General features: G+C 36.0%; 1 protein-coding gene and 1 pseudogene across 1 annotated transcript in view; one reads left to right on the top strand and one right to left on the bottom strand.

Moving 5' to 3' along the window:
• The window catches only part of PCDH11X (protocadherin 11 X-linked), a 318,686-nt gene that overhangs the window by 36,971 nt on the left and 260,419 nt on the right, over positions 1–21,296 (top strand). The window contains exon 2 of the mRNA XM_055122532.1: positions 19,706–20,289. Coding sequence (XP_054978507.1) covers positions 19,750–20,289 — 540 coding nt within the window. The 5' untranslated portion in view covers positions 19,706–19,749. The remainder of the gene's footprint in view (positions 1–19,705; positions 20,290–21,296) is intronic.
• On the bottom strand, positions 8,212–9,035 carry LOC101554488 (kidney mitochondrial carrier protein 1-like; annotated as a pseudogene).

The raw sequence follows: 21,296 nt of genomic DNA, 5'->3' as shown, positions 1-21,296 counted from the left end.
GGATCATAGGTCATATTTCCAGCAGTAGTGTTACCTGGAAACTCAATTTCTAGTTTTTTGAGGAATACTCGTATTATTTTCCAGTAATTCATTGACACTTCCACCAGGAAATGAGAGTCCCTTTCTCCCTGCATGCATCCCAACATTGGTTGCTTTTTACTGTTGGACATGTGCCTGTCTCTGCAGCATGAGATGATATCTTAGGATATCCATAACATTTATCAAAGAAATAGATAAAATATTTCCTTTACAAGGAAATAAACAGAACCCTATCAAAAATGAGAAGAAATGAACAGAAACTTCCTCAAAGAAGAAATACAATGGTCAAAAGCACACAATAAAATGCTCTACATCACTAATCATCAGAGAGATTAAATTTAAAGCCTTGACACATGAGAAAATGTTCCACATCACTAATCATCAGGGAAATGCAGATCAAAACAACCATGAGACACTGGTGAAGGGATGGGTTATTGAACTTTGTATGGGGGAAGCATGAGCACAAAGATGTATGGATCTGTAACTGTACCCTCACGATGACTCTCTAATTAAAAATAAACTAATAATAATAATAAAAAAAACAACCATGAGATATCATCTCACACCACAGAGACTGGCCCACATCCCAAAAAACAAAAGCAACCGGTGTTGGCATGGATGCGGGGAGAAAGGGACTCTTCTTCACTGCTGGTGGGAATGCCGACTGGTTCAGCCCTTTTGGAAAACAATATGGACGATTCTCAAAAAATTAGAAATTGAGCTTCCATTTGACCCAGCAATACCACTCCTGGGAATATATCCCGGAGAGGCAAAACTGTATAGTAGAGATGGCATATGTATTTCTATGTTCATTGCAGCACTGTTTACAATAGCCAGAATCTGGAAAAAAACAGAGTGCCCCAAAACAGATGACTGGTTAAAGAAACCCTGGTACATCTACACAATGGAATACTATGTAGTGGTCAGAAAACATGAAGTCATGAAATTTGCATATAAATGGATCAACATGGAAAGTATCATGTTGAGTGAAATGAGTCAGAAAGAAGGAGACAGACATAGAAAGATTGCACTCATATGTGGAATATAATGTAACTGAGAAGTACAAGTTGGCAGCAATGCAACTTCTGGCAGATATCTCTCTGGACTTAGTTACTAAAATACTAAAATACAGAAACCCAAAACAGAGAGGCTGCTAAGTGTGGTCACTCGACCTCATACCTCTTCATCCTCAGCAATGGAAAACAAATTATCTAATGCTTCCTTTTCAGCAGGTCTGACTTTAGGGGAGAGACTCTCCAAACAATAATAGTGAGCTTTGTTGAAATATTGTATGCAATCAAAGTGAAAGTAAAGTGAAATTTATTAGTTACACAGGCGGGGGGGGCTAAGGGTGGGGGGGCTAGGGGCGTGGGGGGTTAGGGGTGTGGGGGTGCGGGGTGGAGCTATACTGGGATTCTTGGTGGTGGAATATGTGCACTGGTGAAAGGATGGGTATTCGAGCATTGTATAACTGAGATTTAAACCTGAAAACTTTGTAACTTTCCACATGGTGACTCAATAAAAAAAATAAAAAAAAAATTAAAGCCTTGTTAAAAAGTGGATTCTTTAGAGCTTTCTCATATATATTATAATTTCAGTGATAGTTTAACTATTTTACAATTTTTGTGTTTTTGTTTTCATGCCTGATTGTGGTGAAGATTTCCAAAGGTATATTGAATAATAGGGGAAAAACTAGGCATTTCTCTTTGTGCCTAATCTTGGAGAATGTTTTCATTTTTTTCCCTTGAATCTAGATAATAGTGTATCATTCCTGTCTATTCTTTTGAAAATAAAAAGCAGCTAATTTTATCTACCTTTGATATTGCTTTTGTCATTTCTATATAACTAATTTCTGGTCTATTCTTTATAAATAGCCTTCCTTCTTCCCCTTTAGGATTGCTTGTACTTTTTCTAGCTTCTCATGTTATGAAGTTAGGTTATTTTTTTGAGATTTTTGTTGTTTCCTAATGTAAGCCTGTATTGTTATGAAATTCCCTTTAGCATTTTTTAAGTATCCAATAAGTTAATTTTGCTTGTGTTTTCATCCTCATTTGTTACAAGAAATCTCTTTATGTCTTCTTTAATTTCCTCTTTGATCAAATAGTTGTTCAACAGCAGGTTGTTCAGTTTCCAAATGTTAGAGTTACCTCAACTTTTCTCTTTTGTTTTATTTCTCTCTTTTGGCATTATGTTCTGAAAGATACTTGATATATTTCCTAATTTCGGGACTTTATGGGTACTAGCATTGTTTCCCAGCATATGGTATACCCTGCAAATGTGCTTACTGAATAATATTTAGTTAGCTTTTGAGGGTGGAGGACCTAGTTCTTCGAATTCTTCAATCAGGGCTCTTATTTCACTATTGATATTCCTTCTGGTTGTTTTATCAAAGACAATAATGAGGTGATCGATTCTACCACTACGCTTGTTTTTTCATCAACGCATCTTTTCAGATTCAGTAGCAGTTGTTTTATAAACTTTTCTGCTTCTTTATTTGGTACATATATTCTGATAAATGTTAATATTTCTTTTGTGTTTTTGTTGTTGTTTTTGTTTTTTTTGCTTTTTGGATCACACCCGGCGATGCACAGGGGTTACTCCTGGCTCTGCACTCAGGAATTACCCCTGGCGGTGCTCAGGGGATCATATGGGAAGCTGGGAATCGAACTCAGGTCAGCAGCGTGCAAGGCAAATGCTCTACCCGCTCTGCTATTGCTCCAGCCCCTAAGAGTTAATATTTCTTGATCTATTATCTCTTTAACATATGTGTAATATCTATCCATATATCTTAAAAGTTTGAGTGTCATTTTTGTCTTGAAAAATGCATGGCTATCCCTGCAATTTCTAGCATGATATTATACTTAATGATTATTTTCCATCTTTATATTCTAAGTTGTGTTTATTGTGAATACATGTGCATATCCTGTAAGCAGGAAGTAGTTGGATCTTGTTTTTATATAGATCCAATTATTCTTTTCTTTTCTTTCTTTCTTTCTTTGTTTTTGGGCCACACTCAGTGGTAGTCAGTATTACTTCTGGTCAGCCCTCAGGAATCACTCCTGGAAGGCTCAGATGGGATGTTGGGGATCAAAGGGTTGGTCATATGCTAGACCTACCCACTGTACTATCACTCAGGCCCCAATTTTTAATTTTTATAAATAAAAATTATTCCATTGACATATAGATAAATTATATGATAAAATTTCCCTGTCATTTTTTAATGAGAATTTTGGTTCATTGTTCTATATGACATTTAAGTTTTATAGGGGAACATCCAATATACTTTGCAGAGTTGACTTAGAGCAACAAGTATGTTTTGCCATAGTTAGTCTGAGAATGTTGTTATTGATACTTAAAATCTTCAAATATGAATGATAGCATTTTAGGATAGAGGATTCTTCTTTGGGGTTCTTTTTGGTCCTTACTTTGAATATGTCATTCCACCTCTTTCTTGATAATACTACTTTACTTGAGACAATTGCTAAGTCTAATGGAGTTGAGTGACCCTTAGAAATGTTTGTTTCCTTCTTGTAGCTTTAAGGAGTCGATGTCTCCCATTCTTGCAGGTTTTTTTTATTAAAATATGTCATTCTGTTTTCTATTTCAATTTATTTTGCTTGCCATTCCTTGGACTTCATGGATCATAAAATCTATCTCCTTCTTTAGATTGTAGAAGTTCTCAGCAACTATTTCTTCCATTAGCAATTCTTCCCCCTTTTATTCTCCTGGAATTTTTGTTTCAGAAGTTGTTTGTCTTTACTTTCCTCATGTTCACCTCCTATGCTACTCCATTATTTCTCATTTTCTTTTACATTACAATTTTTAAAATCGTTTATGCATTTTAGACCACACCTGATTTTGCTGAGGGTTTAATACTGCCTCTGATCCAGGGTCATTATGTGGTGCTGGGAATTGAATGCAGGTCAGGCAGATACAAGGCAAATACCTTACTAGCTCCCTTATGTACATTACCTGTTTTCAAAAGTGAAGCAGAATAGTTTTATTAAAATAAATTTAGATAGAAGAGAAAGAAAAACACAGCTAGATACATGTTCAACAGAGAATGCGGGTTTCTCCAGAGTGGAAAAAAATATTAACCTTCACAAAATTAATGATATCTTGTATTTATCTTTGAGGTCACTGATTAAATTTTTGGTTTCTTCTATTCTAATTCTGAGTTCTACTATTGCGTTTTTAGTTTCTTCTTTGTTCTTTTATTTTTCCCCCATTAAATTTCATTGAACTTACTGATCCTATTAAAGTATTTTTCCCAGACAATTTAAAATCGAATGTTGCTCTGAAATCTCAGATTACAAATATCTGTTGTAGCTGAGAATCTCCCTGGGCAGTTGTGGCCAGCTATTGATGTGGCTTAATTCTTTATTTTTTTTCACCACTCCTGGTTGTGCTTGAGTATGGACCTCCATGTTGGCCTGAGTACTGATTTAGTTCATCTATTCTGAAGATCTGGTTAGTAATTAATCACAATCCTGACATTTGGCAGCCATGAGTGCTCTTTTAACAGTTTTGAAAGAACAGGATGCTCACAGACAGTGAATTCAATCTTGTGAATGACCATGGATAGCTGTGATCCCAGTTTGTCAATCTTGAGGATAGTATATTTCAGGTTAGAATTTATCCATGTTCTGAAGGCCTGATGGGTGGATAGGTATAGAGCTGTCCATTTCTAGTGATTTGTCAGATGCTCTATTCCTGTGCAACATCAGCAGTCTGCTTGCAGTAGTATGCCTGCTTTTAAAAAAATGCCCATTAATTTACAGTTGTTAGGTAAGTAATTTAAGTTTTTTTCATTCTTTTTGTTATTTATTCATTTATTTTTAATCATCGTGAGATACACACTGACAAAGTTATTCATGATTGAGTTTCGGTCATATAATGTTCCAACATCATCCCTTTCCGGTGTATATTTCCCACCACCAAAGCCACCCGTTTTTCTCCTGCCAACTCCTCCCCCCAGGCTGTCTCTATGGCAGGAATTTTTTTTCTTTCTCTCTCAATCTGTCTCTCTCTTTCCTTTTGGGCATTATGATTTGCAATACAGGTACCAGAAGGTTGTCTACTTTCAGCACACAGTTCTTGTCCAGAGTGATTATTTCAATTATCATTGTGATAGTGGTCCCTTTTCTATCCTAACTAGTATGCTAAGTGAAGTAAATCAGAAGAAAAAAATTAACGTTATTTCACTCATTTGTGTTATAAAAAGAAACAAGGGATGGAACAGCCAATACCAAACAAAAACAAATGCTTAGATTCTGACAACAGAACTCAGGTTACAAAGGAGGGGTTGACAAGAGTCCTATGGACATTGAAAAAGGAATCCAGATACTTTGATGGTGAATATGCCATGGTAACATTATATCACTGAAATGTATGTACATTTACACTTTTGTGAACAATTATAATCCCAATAAAAACTCAAAAATAAACACCAATTATATCATGAATAAAGGTTAAGTATAAGTACGCAGATATTTTAAACTTGCATATGTAACAAAGATGATATAAGATAGAATATTTCTGTACATGAAAGTCAAAATGTTTCTGCATGTGAAACATTAGCTATAGTTATCCATTTGTTTTCATCTAGTATGTGAGTCAGTTATAACATTTTTTTAAAACTATGATTCCTTTTGACACTATCATCAGCTCTTGAAAATAGAATAGTTTTCAATCAAACTGATCCTAACATAAATATATCCATTTATCTATTCAGTATAAGAGATGTGATGGCTTAAATTGAATTTTTAGGTTTTTTTAATGAAAAACACATTATTTTATAAAAATTTTGTGAATTACTTTTAAAATAAAATTTTACTATCCTATTTAGAATTAAAATTAAGTGATCTTTCAATATAAAATTATTTATGTTTTCTTTGTGGGGGGTGCAGACACAGCTAGGCTTAGGGATTACTCCTAGTGATGACCAGGGAACATATGTAGTGGTGGAATGAAGCCTGTGGTGTCAGCCATAAACAAGGAAGGCAATTGTCTTATCCAGTATACTTTCTCTCCAGCACCTTATGAAAATTTTATTTTATTTAAAACGTTTTAACCATTTTTATTGAGATATTGGAGTTACAATACTTTTAAACACACTTTTCATGCATGCATCATTCCAATACCATATCCATCATTAGAGAACCTACTGATAAGGATTCCAAAGATGGCTGTCAACCCTGCTCTCCCATGTCAATACAGTTCTATAAACAAAGTCTTCAGAAGTGATGACATATTGACCATTTCTTATTCCACTATTATGTTTCCTTTTTTTATTTCTACATATGGACGAGATCTATGTGTGTGTAAGTGGTCATACCTACACATATATAAGTGAATAAATCTCATCACTTGAGATTCCACAAAATTGTAAATCTGTGTTAGGTTGATAAAGTACATTTCTTTCAAAAGGTATATATATATGTATATATACACACATATATGTATCACATGTATAAAAGTATATAAATAAAAATTAATATTGTGGATAATTCTGTTCTAATGTGCTTTCGATTTTCCATCATTGTCATTGTCACTGTCATCCCGTTGTTCATCAATTTGCTCGAGCTCGCACCAGTAACGTCTCCATTGTGAGACTTGTTGTTACTGTTTTTGGCATATCAAATATGCCACGGGTAGCTTGCCAGGCTCTGGTGTGCGGGCGAGATACTCTCGGTAGCTTGCTGGGCTCTCTGAGAGGGGTGGAAGAATCCAACCCGGGTCGGCCGCATGCAAGGTGAAGGCCCTACCCACTGTGCTATCAATTTTCCATGAAATAGGTAAATCCTACAAATGCAAAATTTACTAAGGGCGAAGAAAATTTAAAAGGCACAATCTGAAAAGAATTATTAAATTGTTTTATCTTTAGAAATGGAATTTTGACTTTACATCGGAATATATACTGTTTAAGTTTCTCCATTAATAAGTAAAATATTGTAATAACCTCTATAAAGTAGAAAATACTGATTAGATATAGAATATTCTATATATTAATTTGTCATTAAAATAGAGATTGTTTCTTTTTAATGAAATGTTAATTATTTAAAATGTACAAAATCTCTTAGCAAGGTAGAAATAAATGTGCGTTTATTTCTTAGTCAAGTAGAGGGCATCCAAAAGTGCCATGACTGAGTTCAAAACTCAATTCCACTTGTTAGGAAGTTTGTATTCTCTTTTAAGGAAGATCCTTTAACCCTTCTTACAAAACATTTTTCAAGGCTATGAATTCCCTAAGCTCATGCCTGTCCATGAAACTCCATAATGTTCTTCCAAATATGAATCATAATTCAGCTGGATAGATTATCCTTGGTGAGGTGTTCATTTCATTGAATACTTTATCCCTCCATTTCAATCTGCTTCATAAAGACTCATCTGTTAGATCTGTAATTCACATGGGTCTTCCTTTATATGGAAATTTATTTTTTGTTCTTTCTATTTTCAATATTATTTTTTTATAAAACTGGATAAACAGATCTATCGAAGAAATGGTTTTTAAAACATAAGCAACTATGTTCCATCTGAACTAATTAGCAAGTCCAGAGTAAGAAATATTTAAAAAAATTTTCCCCAAACTAAAAAGTAGGAAATGGTTTCCCAGATCCTGTCCTAATAGGAAACTATAAAACAGTGCAAGGTTTCAGGGATCCCTCGCCCATTAGATGCAAATGTTATAATTTATTCAGCTGACAAGAAGCAAAGGTCCCTGCCAGTGCCACAACAACTAACTCTCCTGGCTTACTCCAGTCAAGTCTATTCCCGGGTTATGCTGGGACTTTTTCAGGACAGTCTGGATTCTCAGGAGCTCTCTGGGGTGGATGAGGCTCTGATCTCCTGTCAGCTAAGCACACCTTCCAATTTTCTGGCAAGTTTTCTTCAGTTAGAAGGGAGCATGCACTCACTTCACATGCAATCTCTGCTGCTGAAGGGCACTTTAACGGTCAGGACTAGAGTCTGGGTGTGAGGGTGATGCTGCCAGACGTTGGCTGCCAGGACCGAAGCTCACACACAGCCATTGGCACTAACCCTGTCTTTCTCTGTGGTTCACACCCCCGAATCGGACCAGCCAAGCAGTGAGAAGCAGTGTGAAATGCAGGGGGTGTCACTGTGCCAAAAGTGAGCATTTCCCAGAGCATGGCTCAGTGCTGCCTTGACTTGTCACAAATCCAGTTTCTTCAACTGCTCGCATGTCTCAAGGAAAATGATATTCCAAGGACCAAGTCTCAACCAGTATGGCCAAAACCCTTTGTACAGAGCAAAAAATCCTTCATTCTTCCACCTGTAACAGGTAATCCAGGATCCCCCTGTAGCCAGAGCTTCTGCCATCTGGAAGGACTTTCTTATTTATCATGCGTGTTCTTACATCAACAGAGTTGAGGCCAGGGCCCCAGAGAGGCCACCGCCCAAGCCTGACGGGAAATGGGTATACACAGTGTCTCCCACTAGATCAAAGAGAATGAGGAGCTCTTGGTGATGGGTCCTCTGAGCAGTCAGGGACATGCCCTTCCACTCATCTCTTGTTCCTTCTTGTTGGGAAATGTTGAAGTTGCCAGTCATTCCACTTTGAATGGTATTGCTCTGTGCCTGCATCTGCATTTTCAAAACATCAGTTGGATTACCAATGATTGAAAAGATGATTCCAGAGAGAATTCCATACCCCACATTTATCACTAGGGTTTCATCATCAAGCTGGTCCAAAAATAACTGCTTTCAGGATCTGGTAGCTGTGGATTTTGATGGTGCCAGAAGATGCTTGGTGCAGCATAGCCGGGGTGATCCCTGAATACAGTACTTTCAGTCCTTCCTCTGCAGATCCTCTCCAGTGCATGCAGCATTCCTCGGCACTGAATTACTGTGAACTTGGAGTCATTAGTTTGGCCTTGAATTTGGAGTCGTGTCCTGGTTAAATCAACTGGAAATGTACGGGATCCTGCTGTGGTGGAGGCCAGCCCTCCTTACACGAAGGGCTTCCGATTGAAGGCTGATATTCTCCCCACCGTCCCTGCTCCTTTGAGTCATGGAAGTGTAGGGTGCCTGGGCTGCTGCGGCAGCCCAGCATCTCCTCCTAAGTGGGGGTGAGCAGGACCCACAGACTGTAGTGGACATGAACAGTGAAAAAAAACTTTTCAATATTCTGTCTGTCTTTTTTTGCCATTCGGAGCACATGTCTTAAAGTGCCCATATTTTAGTCTATTTTTTTACTGGAACACATCAAAGCTCTTGCACTTGGTTGCCTATATTTCTCAATTCTGTGAAAATCTTAACTATGATTACTTTAACTACTGGTTCTTCATCAAATTCACGTTCCTATTCCTCAAGGAGTCCGATGTTTCCTATACTGTTCTTCCTGAACTCATCCCATAGTTCTCTAGAATGCTCTTCCATTCTTTTCAGACTTTTAATCATCTTCTGTTGTTTTCTAGATGTTTCTTCCATCTCGAGAAGGAGCTTCTTAATCATTTTCTGTGGTTCTGTTATCCGGCTATTTAGAGCATCTACCAAGCTTTTATATCACTTGCCATGCTCTCCATTTCTGTATGCAATTTTATTATTTCTTCTCTCCTAAGTTCTTGTGCTTTGCTAAGTACCTGTGCCACTATTTCTTTGAGCTAATTATTCATATTCACCATAGGGACACTAAAATCATTTTCCAGGGATTTACAGAACTAATTGGTGTTGGTTGTGCCTTCTATGTTACTGTTTTTGTTCACTGAATTTGTTGGGTTCCTATGTCTCCTCTTTATTGGAATTGCAGTGTGTTTGTTGTTCTGAGTGTGAATATTTTAGGATTACCTGGAAGACTTGGAGGGATTAGGAAATTAGCTTCTCTTTTCCTTCTGTGTCTGTGACAGGAAGTATAAATGTGAGCGGTGAGATTTGCTCAGTGGAATTGTTAAGTGGTTTCATATGTCGTGGCCAAGTCCTTCAGCAGACGCATTGCTAGGCCTGTTGATATGACAGAAGTTGGGTGTGGAAGCTGACAGATACTAGCAAAAAGGGAGAGTATCTGTCTCCTGCTCTGAATAGGGCTAAAAATGTCAGCCAGTTGATTAATCTCACAGTATGGGTGGACAGCAAGCAAAAGCTCAGGAAATTTTTCACTAGGCCATTAATATGGAGGATGTTATCTCAAAAGAATGAAAAATAAAGTCTTCAGTCTTTTAAAAGAAAGTTTTTATTTGTTTCTGTTAGTCATGAAAGGGTAACAACTTGAAACAAACTTTTCTTTTTAGGGGGAGAGACACTTGGCTGTATGTAGGGTTTACTCCTTGCTCTATGCTCAGGGCTATACTGAAGGTTTACTGCTGGCTGGATACTCAGGAATCATTCCTGGCAGTGATGTAAGTATCATTCCAGGAATTAAATGCAGTACCAGGAATTTACTTTGGGTTGGCTGTACACAAGGCAAGTTCCTTATTGGTTCTATTAGCTCTCTGGCTTAAATAAGACTTTCCTAATTTTAACTAAAGCTCAGCAGAGATGCACATTGTAACTGGATTGTAGAAATTTCTTTGACACAAACTGGTTGAAAGCATTTGAAAATTAATAGATTTTCACTTGATTCAACAGTAAGGAAGCAGTCAAATATAGTCTTCATAATACTGTAAGTCACATTTTACTATTTTTCGTAGTGACATAAATGTTTTAAAAATATCTAATGGTAATATACATAAGAGAATCATATATTTTATTTTAATGTGGGAAGATGTTTGATCGACATCTTGCTGTACTCAAGGCTTGCTCTTGGCTCTGTGCTCAGGGGATTATATATACTGCCAGGAATAGATTCCTAGTCTGACACATGCAAAGCAAGTTCATTACTTGGTGTACTCTCTGGCCCCATGTAATTGCATATTTTAAAACTTAAAATAATTATACACTGGAGCTACATCATACTTGAGTTTTATATGTAATAACACTGAATATCTATTACTTATTTTGTGAAAATATTCCTTATTGTGTATATTCATCATAGAATTCTGAAATATCAGGCTTCCTATATTAAATAAAATGACACTTTTTATCAGTTTTCTGGGTGTCATGTATGACTAATAGTCATGCTTAGTTGGCAAAATGTTACCATTGCATATGCAAGAAACCTGGTGGCCAGCATATGTTAAGTGTCATAATTTGGGAGAAAGAATAAAACAGGGACTGATGTTGCAACATAATGATGCAATATCCATGTATGTTATTGGGGAAGAGGTCACTGGAAAAAATGCTTATTTAAGTCAATATAGAAAACTGGCCTTTCAAGTGGGGCATACACATTTCCTGATATTTTTGTGTATAATTAAAATATATTGATAAACATGCAAATGATATCATTCTATGCATGCATCAGAATAATAATGCTTTTGGCAGAATAATCCAGCATTTTTACCTCAAAGAAGTTTTTCAGGACATGACACTATTGGCAAAGACGACAGAAACAAAAGTAAATAAAGGGGATTGCATTCAGTTAAAAGGTTTCTCCATGAAAAAAAAACCCACATAGAAAATTAAAAGTTGCCCTAAAAAGTGGGAGAAAATATTTGCACACAATACATCAGCTAATAGGTTAATATTATATTCAAGATATACAAGGCACTCATAAAGATCAGCATCTATAAATCCAGTAACTGAGGTAAGAAAATTAACAAATATTTCTCGGAAGAAGACATAAGAATGAACAGAAGACATAGGAAATATGTTCATTATCATTTATTAACATAGAAATCCCAAAAAAACACAATTAGATATCACATCACAACAATGAGAATGGCATGTATTAGAAAGTCAAGAAACATATGTGTTGGCAGGGAGTGATTGAAACAGGACTCTCAACCTCTGCTGATGAGAATGCTGTCTGATTCGGTCAAATGAAAACGATATTAGGTTTCTCAAAAAACGTTCCTTAGATCTCCCATATGATTTAACATCCCCACTGCTTGGCCTCTACCCACAGGACAAGAAAACATTCATTCAAAAAGGTATATGCCCACCTACATAGCAGCACTTCTTGCAACAGGCAGTATATGGAAAAAACCCAGATGCCCAACAACAGAAAAATGGTTAATGAAGTTGTGATACATACACACAATGAAATGCTATGTAGCCATAGGAATGATGTGAAATCATGCAGTTTGCTTCAACTGAAATGGAGCTGGAGAATATCATGTTAAGTGAAGCAACATAGAAAGAAGGAGAAACACTAGATTCTCTCACTGATTTCTGGTATATAGAATAACATATCCAAGGAGTGGGCAAAACATTGGCTCTCGATTACAAAAATAGACGTGCCAAGGAAGGAGCCATAGGGAGGGGTGAATCACGAGGATAGCTGGAAGTCACATAGGAACAGGGTCATGGGCCTTAGTTGTGGTGTAAAGGAGAGGTATCTATATATTGAAGCCACTAGACCCCAAAATAATGACAGCAAGGGACCCAAACTACAATAATTAAAATTTTAAATGTATCATTAAGGAGTCAGGTTGGGTTTGGGAAGAAACCTGTGTTCATTGGTAGAGGGTTGGGGTCACAGGTTGAAGGGTTGGAGGAGGTAACATTGTATGCCTGAAACAGTATTGTAAGCAGCTTTGTATATCACAGTGCCTAATGAAGAGGAAATAAACAAAGACTAGCAACAAGACATACTATTTCATAGGGAAATTAAGTCTGTTTTTATTTCAGTGCAAAATGACTGACCATTTAGTGTCTTAGCTTATTTTTCACTCTCAGACTTCAAAAAATTATCAAATAAGAAAAGTATTTAACAAATAAAAATGAAAAAATAGCATTTATTTTTATCTAACCCTGTACAGAATTTGTGGGTTAAAGATTAAATTTGACTACAAAGTAAAATATGAAGAAATTGTAAACTCTAGCCAGCAGTTTATATCAGTACTTTATGTTCACATACGATAGAAAGCAATGTGAACTCGGGGACAACAGATATTAAGAATAAAATAATTCTAGACTCCAATTCTAACCAGATAGCAGGACACTAGATAGTATCTTTTATCATAGATAAGTAGTATCCAATTGCTATGTATACCACAAATCCATGACTCATTAATTTGTTTTTGGGAACTTGGGTTGTTCCCACATCTTGGCTATTGTGAATGTTTCAATAAAGATAGATGTTTAAATATCTTTACAGATTACTAGTTTAGTGTTCTTGGGGGTAGATATCCAGGAGGGATATTGTTGGGTGATGTGGAATTTTTATTATATATTTTTGTCCAATACACCATGCTGACAACCAGGGTGTCTGAGTTCCTCCTCTTTTATCTAATGGTCCCCTCTTCCACCTCCCTCAGCACTCTTAAGTCACAGTTCTGGTGACTGTATCTTAGGGTTGTTCTATTGGGAATTGTCTAAGTCCTTGTTTTGTTTCCTTTCACTCTGTAAATGAGTGACACTTCACTTAAGATGACTTCAGTTCCCTTTAGGTTGCAGCTAACGGCATCATTTAATCTATTCTCAGAGCTGAGCAGTGTTCTGTTGTGGTTATATAGCCCAGTGTCTTTAATCTGTTGAACCTGTTTTATCTGTTGTTGGGCACTTGGGTAGTTTCCAGACCATGGTAAATAATGTTTCAGTTGGGTGCAAAGAAACTTTCTGATGAATGTTTTATGTTTGGAGACTGGATGCTCAGGAGTAGGACTGTAGAGTCAAAGAAAAGTTCTATTCTTAATCTTTTTGTTTATTTGGGGGGGACACCTAGCAGTGCTCAGGGCTTACTTCTGGCTCTACACTCAGGGGTCACTCCTGATTGGTCCTGCGTAGAATTCTGGGGATCAAACCTGGGTCTTCCACATCTAAGGCAACAGCCTTATCCACTATGCTATCTCTCTGGCCCCTCTATTTTATTATTGTAAGATTTTTAATTTTTTTGAAAATATTTTTATTTAAACAGTCACAATTTATAATGTTATTGATAGTTGAGTTTTAGACACATAAGATTTCAGCATCAATCCCACCACCAGTGTCAACTTTTCTTCACCAGTGTTCCCATACACCAATTTCTTCTAGTCTTCAGCCCTTGTCTGGCTCCTCTATTTTCTGCCTTGTCCCTCTATTTTTTGTTGTTTTTTTTCTTTTGGGGGGCCACACCTGACAGTTCTCAGGAGCTACTCCTGATTCTGCACTCAGGAAATACTCCTGGTGGTGCACGAGGCATTGTATGGGAAGCCTGGGATCAAGCCCTGGTAGGCCACATGCAAGGCAGCAAGCACTGTACTATCAGCTGGACTGGCCCCTCTGTTCTTACCTTTCTGAGAAGTCTCCAAAGGTTGTTCTCCAAAGTGGCTGAATCAAGCAACTGATCTACAGCAGTGCGTAAAAGTTGTTTTTTTTTTTTTAATTTAACCCACTTTAACCCACTGCCAGAATTTACTGTTTCTGAATTTTTTGATGTAAGGTACTCTAACTCAGATGAGGTGATATTTCATTGTCATTTTGATTTTCATTTCCCAGATAATTAGATGTTCTATTTATTCAAAATGACACAATGTTCTAATGTTTTATTTTTCTATTTTCTTCTTTCCGTTTTATTCCTCTTGGATGGTTTCATGCATTTCCCCCTTTATTTTATTGATTCATTTCTACGCTCTATCAATCTGCTTTTTATTGCCTCTATTGTATTTTTAGTTCTGCAGTGCTATTTTGAGGGTTCTGTATTTGTCAGTTTAATTTCTGTAATGGTCATTAAAGAAATTAATTATGACATATAAATGGAAAAGATTTAATTGGTAGGAATAATAAAAATTTGTCACTCTTGTCTTTTTGATTTATTACTGGTTTACAATATGAATTTCAGGGCTTTAGCTTCACATCACTATATATCTATAATACTACACCCACCATCAAAGATTTGGTCCCTTCCAATCCCAAAATAACCCCCCAAACACATTTCTTCTACCACAGTTCCACACTCTGTAATGAACACCATAGTTTTCACCATGTCTAGGTGTTGTGATTGTTATTTTTAGATGATTTGCTCATTTTAATTATTCTTACTCATAATATGAGTGAAGCCATAAGCATTTGTCTTTTACTTACTTATGTAGCAGCCTATTCTTTTTAATATACATTTCTTTTATTCCTAAAGTCATCATATCATCTTTTTAATGACAGTGGTGCTGACTGAATCTATACACATGGCCTTCTTTATGTAGTCATTTGTTGATGGACAGGTAGTGTGATTCTATTCTTTGACTATTGTGAATAATAGTAATAATAACAGGGGTGAAAGTATCATTTTGAATCAGTCTTTGCATGTTCTTTGAATTCCTGCTGCTGAATCATGTGGAATATTCATTTTTATTTTTATTTATTTTTTTTGAGAAGTTATAGTATTGGTTTTTATTTTTTATTTTTTTTATAATTTATTTATTTTTAATTAGAGAATCACCGTGAGGGTACAGTTACAGATTTATACACTTTTGTGCTTATACTTCCCTCATACAAAGTTCGGGAACCCATCCCTTCAAGAATATTCATTTTTAAAGGAAATTCTTTACCATTTCCCACAGAAGCTGTACTTATTTACATTCCCAAGAACAGTGTATCAGACTAACATTATCCCCAAATCCTTCCCAGCAATTTTTTTTGCTAGAGGTTTTTTTCGACAGATAATTCTCAGAGGTGTGAGTATATGTCTCATTGTGTTTTTTGTTTATATTTCCCTAATAATATGTGTTGAACATTTTCTTCTTTGTCTGTTGTCCACCTGTACTTCTTCTTTATAGAAATATCTATATATATCTTTTGTCCATATATTGATTGAGTTGCTGGCTTTTCTGTTGTGATGTTATGTCAGCTATTTATATATTTCAGATGTAATCCTTTGTTAGATGTGTATTGTGCAAATACCTGCTCCAAGTTTCTCGGTTGCCTTTTAATTTTTGTGGTATTATCTTTTGCAGTTATTAGATCCTTTGTGGTTCCAGACTATTTTTAAATGTCTTTAAGAGGTGCTATTTGAATTTTAAAAGGAATTGAAATTAATATGTAGATTGCTCCAAGTAAAATAGCCATTTTAAATACTTATTCTTCTAATCTGTCAACATATGCTTGTTTCCTATTTCTTTTTGTCTTCTGTGTCTTTCAACACTGTTATGTTCTGTCCGTATGATTCTTTCCCTTGCTCTGTGTCTGTGGTTATACATTATTGTTTTCTTATTATGTTTTCTTTTTTCTATCTTTTGGGGGAAGGGCCACACCTGGCTGTGTTCATAGTTTAATTCTGGCACTTCACTCAGCTATCACTCCTGTGGTGTTGAGATTTAACTGGACCTACTGCATACAAGACAGCATGCTGAAATCAGTCAGAAAGAGAGAGACAGACATAGAAAGATTGCACTCATCTGTGGAATATAAAATAACAGAGTAGGAGACTAACACCCAAGAATAGTAGAAATAAGTACCAGGAGGTTGGCTCCATGGCTTGGAAGCTGGCCTCACATGCTGGGGGAAAAGGCAGTTCAGATAGAGAAGGGAACACCAAGTAAAATATGTTTGGAGACCGCGCGTGGGAAGGGAGATGAGTGCTGCAAGTAGACTAGAGACTGAACACAATGGCTACTAAACACCCCTATTGTAAACTACAACACCCAATTGGAGAGAGAGAACAAAAGGGAATACCCTGCCACAGAGGCAGGGTGGGGTGGGGGGAGATGGGATTGGAGGGTGGGAGGGATACTGGGTTTACTGTTGGTGGAGAATGGGCACTGATGGAGGGATGGGTTCTCGAACATTGTATGAGGGAAACACAAGCACAAAAATGTGTAAATCTGTAACTGTACCCTCACGGTGATTCACTAATTAAAGAATAAATATTTTTTAAAAAGTATTAATTTGACTGATGTTTTATACCTAGTGAACTGATAAAGAAAAGATTTTACATTGTTTATAAATAATTGCTTATAACTCTGAACTAATAAAACAAAAATAATATAATAAAAAAGACAGCATCCTGTGTGCTGTAATGTCTCTCTGCCCCTTTCCTTTATTTCTTTTTTTTTTTTTTTTGGTCACACCCGGCGATGCACAGGAGTTACTCCTGGTTCTACACTCAGGAATTACTCCTGGCGGTGCTCAGGGGACCATATGGGATGCTGGGATTTGAACACGGGTCGGCCGCGTGCAAGGCAAACGCCCTACCTGCTGTGCTATCGCTCCAGCCCCACCTTTCCTTTATTTTTAATTTTTTTATTTGCACATAGAAATGCAACGGGCTTATGTGAATTGTTTTTGCATTCTACTCCCTTACTAAACTTATTATTTCTAGTATTTTAGTATTTTAGAAGATTGAAGATTTTAGGATTTTAGGGCTGGGGATTTTAAAATTTTACGTATATATTATAATCCAGAAATAGCAGTAGTTTTACCTATTCTTCTCTAATTTGGAAGAAGTCTATTTTGCATATCTTAACTCTGGACTGTTTCTTGGCGCCTATACTCTCTGGTGATGATAGTGGGTGTGGGGAGGAGAATGAGGAGTAGGTAGGGAATGTGGTGATATTAGTCTCACTAATATATTGCATCAGTGCAATATTTCATCTTTGTTTGGAAGGTATACTCTGATTTCTCCAGTTTCATGCTTTGCCAGTTTGCTTAGTTTAATTCTTACCATGTTTTTTGGTTTTGTGCCACACTCAGCAGTGCTCAGTGATTATGTCTGGCTCTGTGCTAAGGGATAGAGCTTCTGGTGGTGCTTTGGGACAATACGTGATGCTGAAAATCAAATCGGGGTTGGCAACTAGCAAGGCATGTGCCCTGCCCTCTGTATTAGTACTCTGACCCTTACTTTAAAAAATATTTTTGAATGCATTGATAGCTAGAGACAATTAGAAAATTATATTTTTGGATATAGTTTAGTCATACAAATTTCATTCTTTGCTTACATAACATATTACCCAGAAATTACTTCCAAAATAATATTAAAATGTTTTGTGTTGGTACTGGAAACAACTCAACTAACTGAATGAATGAAAGTATATGGGAAGTCTGGGTTTAATCATGACCTCCAAGCATTATCAGAAGCAATCCTATGAACCCAGATCCAGGAGTAGCTCCACCTATAGTTGTGGTCTAAGAAACAAAAAAAGAAAGAAAGAAAATCTGTCCCTTATAGTTAAGTAATTCATGTCATTTTATACATATAAAAACCCATTTTTATATGATCTACATTGTACACTATATAGACACATTCCTAGTGTTGGAATGTCTTTTAGTTCATCTCTTCATTTAATATTTGGATGCTTTCTGTCACATAATTGCAGTTGGAATGTCTTCTAATCTAACTCTTCATGCAATATTCGCAAACTTTCTGTCAAACTACAGGTATATAGTGTCTCAAAAATATGAGATTTGTTATTTCTTTAATTTGTTTTGTTTTTATGTTTGTGTTTATTTTGTGCTGGGGGTAATACACAGTGGCAGTGCTCAGAGATGACTCCTGGCTTTGTGTTCAAGGATCACTCCTGTTGGACATGGGAAACCATATGGAGAAACTAAGAAATAAATTTGAGACTAGTGAGTGCAAGTGCCCAACCTACTGCACTATCTCTCCAGCCCTGAGATTTATTATTTCTTGAAAACCTTCTTTTCCTCCAGAATACCTTAGTAAGCAGTCATTTCTATTTACCTAAAAGTTGCTTCCCTGTAATTTGTGCCTATTCAGTTTCAATTTTAATTGAGCCAATAATAGCATATAACACTAAATTTTAGTTGTGGGGATTCATAGCCCTTCAAATATATGAAACCATACCCAGTTCCAAAATTCTAAAAACCTTTACCCAACATTTAATAACTAATACCAATTCATGTTTTTTCTTCTAAGTAAAGAAAATGTAATCTCTCTTTTACATGGTAGTTCTTTCTTTTTAGACATATTGAACTAACATAATTGTCATATTGAACCCAGAACTCTTATATAGGGCTTTTCTTCCATTCAACTTCCTGAGTTTCTCACATGATTCTTTGTTTCTTTTGCTGTAAGGAATTCTTACATTCTGATAATCAGAATTGAACAAAGAGAATACCATAAAAGTACTTATTACAAATAGAATAATTGCACTGGAAAGCCCATAGTAAAACAAAGAACAGCAACTATATTTTGTAATTGGCAGTAGGTATCCTTTTATTCTTTATTGAATCCATATTACATTCATTTTATTGCCTTTCATTTATCTTTGCATATTCTAATATCAACTACACATTGTCCTTGGAGAACATTTAAAATCCACCGGTCTCTTAATTACTGGAGGTGATTTGCTTCATTTTTATCTTAATATAGATGCATAATGTTTGGGGCCAGAGCGATAGTACAGGGGGTAGGGCATTTGCTTTGCATGTGGCCGACCTAGGTTAGATCCTCGGTGTCCCATATGGTCCCCCAAGCACTGCCAGGAGTAATTCTTGAGTGTAGAGCCAGCCAGGAGTAACCTCTGAGCATCGCTGGGTGTGACCCCAAAAAGCAAAAACAAATGCATGATGTTTAATTCAAATTAGTTATAATTTATTTAATGGTGCCTATCGAGCAAATGAGCAAATTTTTATTTAATTATTTAAACTTGAAATAGAACATTTAATGAATATGCATCAAATGCACTCTAACCTTATTTTCTTCCTATTTCTCTTTTGTTTCTTTTCTCTTTGACAGTTTTCTGTGGGTTGATACAAAGAATTGTTCCAACTGTGCCTGGTATGGACTTGTTGTCTGGGACGTATATATTTGCAGTCCTGTTAGCATGTGTAGTGTTTCAGTCTGGCGCCCAGGAGAAGAACTACACCGTCCGAGAAGAAATGCCAGAAAATGTCCTGATAGGCGACTTGCTGAAAGACCTCAACTTATCACTGATTCCAGACAAGTCTTTAACGTCACCCATGCAGTTCAAGTTAGTGTATAAGACTGGGGATGTGCCACTGATTAGGATCCAAGAGGGTACTGGTGAGATCTTCACTACTGGAGCTCGCATAGATCGTGAGAAATTATGTGCTGGTATCTCGGTGGAAGCCCGTTGTTTTTATGAAGTGGAGGTTGCCGTTTTGCCTGATGAAATATTTAGACTGGTTAAGATACGTTTTATGATAGAAGATATAAATGATAATGCACCATTATTTCCAGCTACGGTTATGAACATATCAATTCCAGAGAACTCGGCTATAAACTCTCGATATGCTCTACCAGGGGCCATTGATCCTGACATTGGAATAAATGGAGTTCAAAATTACCAACTAATTAAGGTGTGTGTCTTAAAAATACTTTGCTACTGGCATCTTTATTTTTTTTTGAAAAAAGAAAGGGTAGATCTTATTGTACTTAATATTTGAGATTGTCATCACTCCCTAATTGTAGTGGAAATTTAGTCATTTTTGCAATTGCATGGGGTTAAAGGTACTAGAATTTTATGTACATATTTTCAAGAAGCTATTTGTGTTTACCTTAACAATCTATTATAAAGGGTTAAATAAAATCCCTAGTCCTGCCACATACAAATTAATAACCTACCCCGTGTCTTGCTTTTAGAGTGTCTAGTGACATCTCTGCCACAAAATTGGCATGAATAAGAAAACATAAATATTAAGAATGAATCCACAAACCTGTCAACGTTTCATAGCAATCATTTTAGATACAAACTTTTGTCTCATCACTTTAAAAGATGAACTATATATGTATTTAAGAAAGAAGAGATTATTTTTAATACTAGTATTCTATACATGTATAGAATAATTATGCATAAATTACTATTTCATGCAAAATAAGATACTAAAATATCTCATAAAAATAAGGTACAAATAGTGCTAAATACTTCCCCTTTGTTAAACTTCTTTGACAACAAAGAGCATTTTATTTGCCATTAAACAATAAGTAAGTCTTTTAGCAAAAAGTTTTATTTGATCTGGAGAACATATTTTGCCTTGATTTGGATTGCTGGGTATGGAAAGAAAAGGGAAAACTAAATTATTTAAAATATATGCAGAGGGGCTATATCAAAAAAGGGCAATTCTTTCTAATTATGTATATGATATGTAAATTAGTAGGAGACTCCAATTTAACTATATGATTAGTGCAATACACATAAATAACTTTAGTAAATGTGTATGAGAAGAAACATATGGATTTCCTATAACCATGGATATGAGTTTTTAAACAGTTATGTGTATTAAACTGATTGCTCACTGCCAGTATTATTTGCATAAAGACTAATGCTAAAATGTTTAGTAACACATAAGTGCATATTTTGTTGTAT

The sequence above is a fragment of the Sorex araneus genome, chromosome X (assembly GCF_027595985.1).
Source record: "Sorex araneus isolate mSorAra2 chromosome X, mSorAra2.pri, whole genome shotgun sequence".
Classification (NCBI taxonomy): domain Eukaryota; kingdom Metazoa; phylum Chordata; class Mammalia; order Eulipotyphla; family Soricidae; genus Sorex; species Sorex araneus.
Note: the sequence above shows the minus strand (reverse complement) of the source record. Positions and strands in the feature narration are given on the sequence as shown.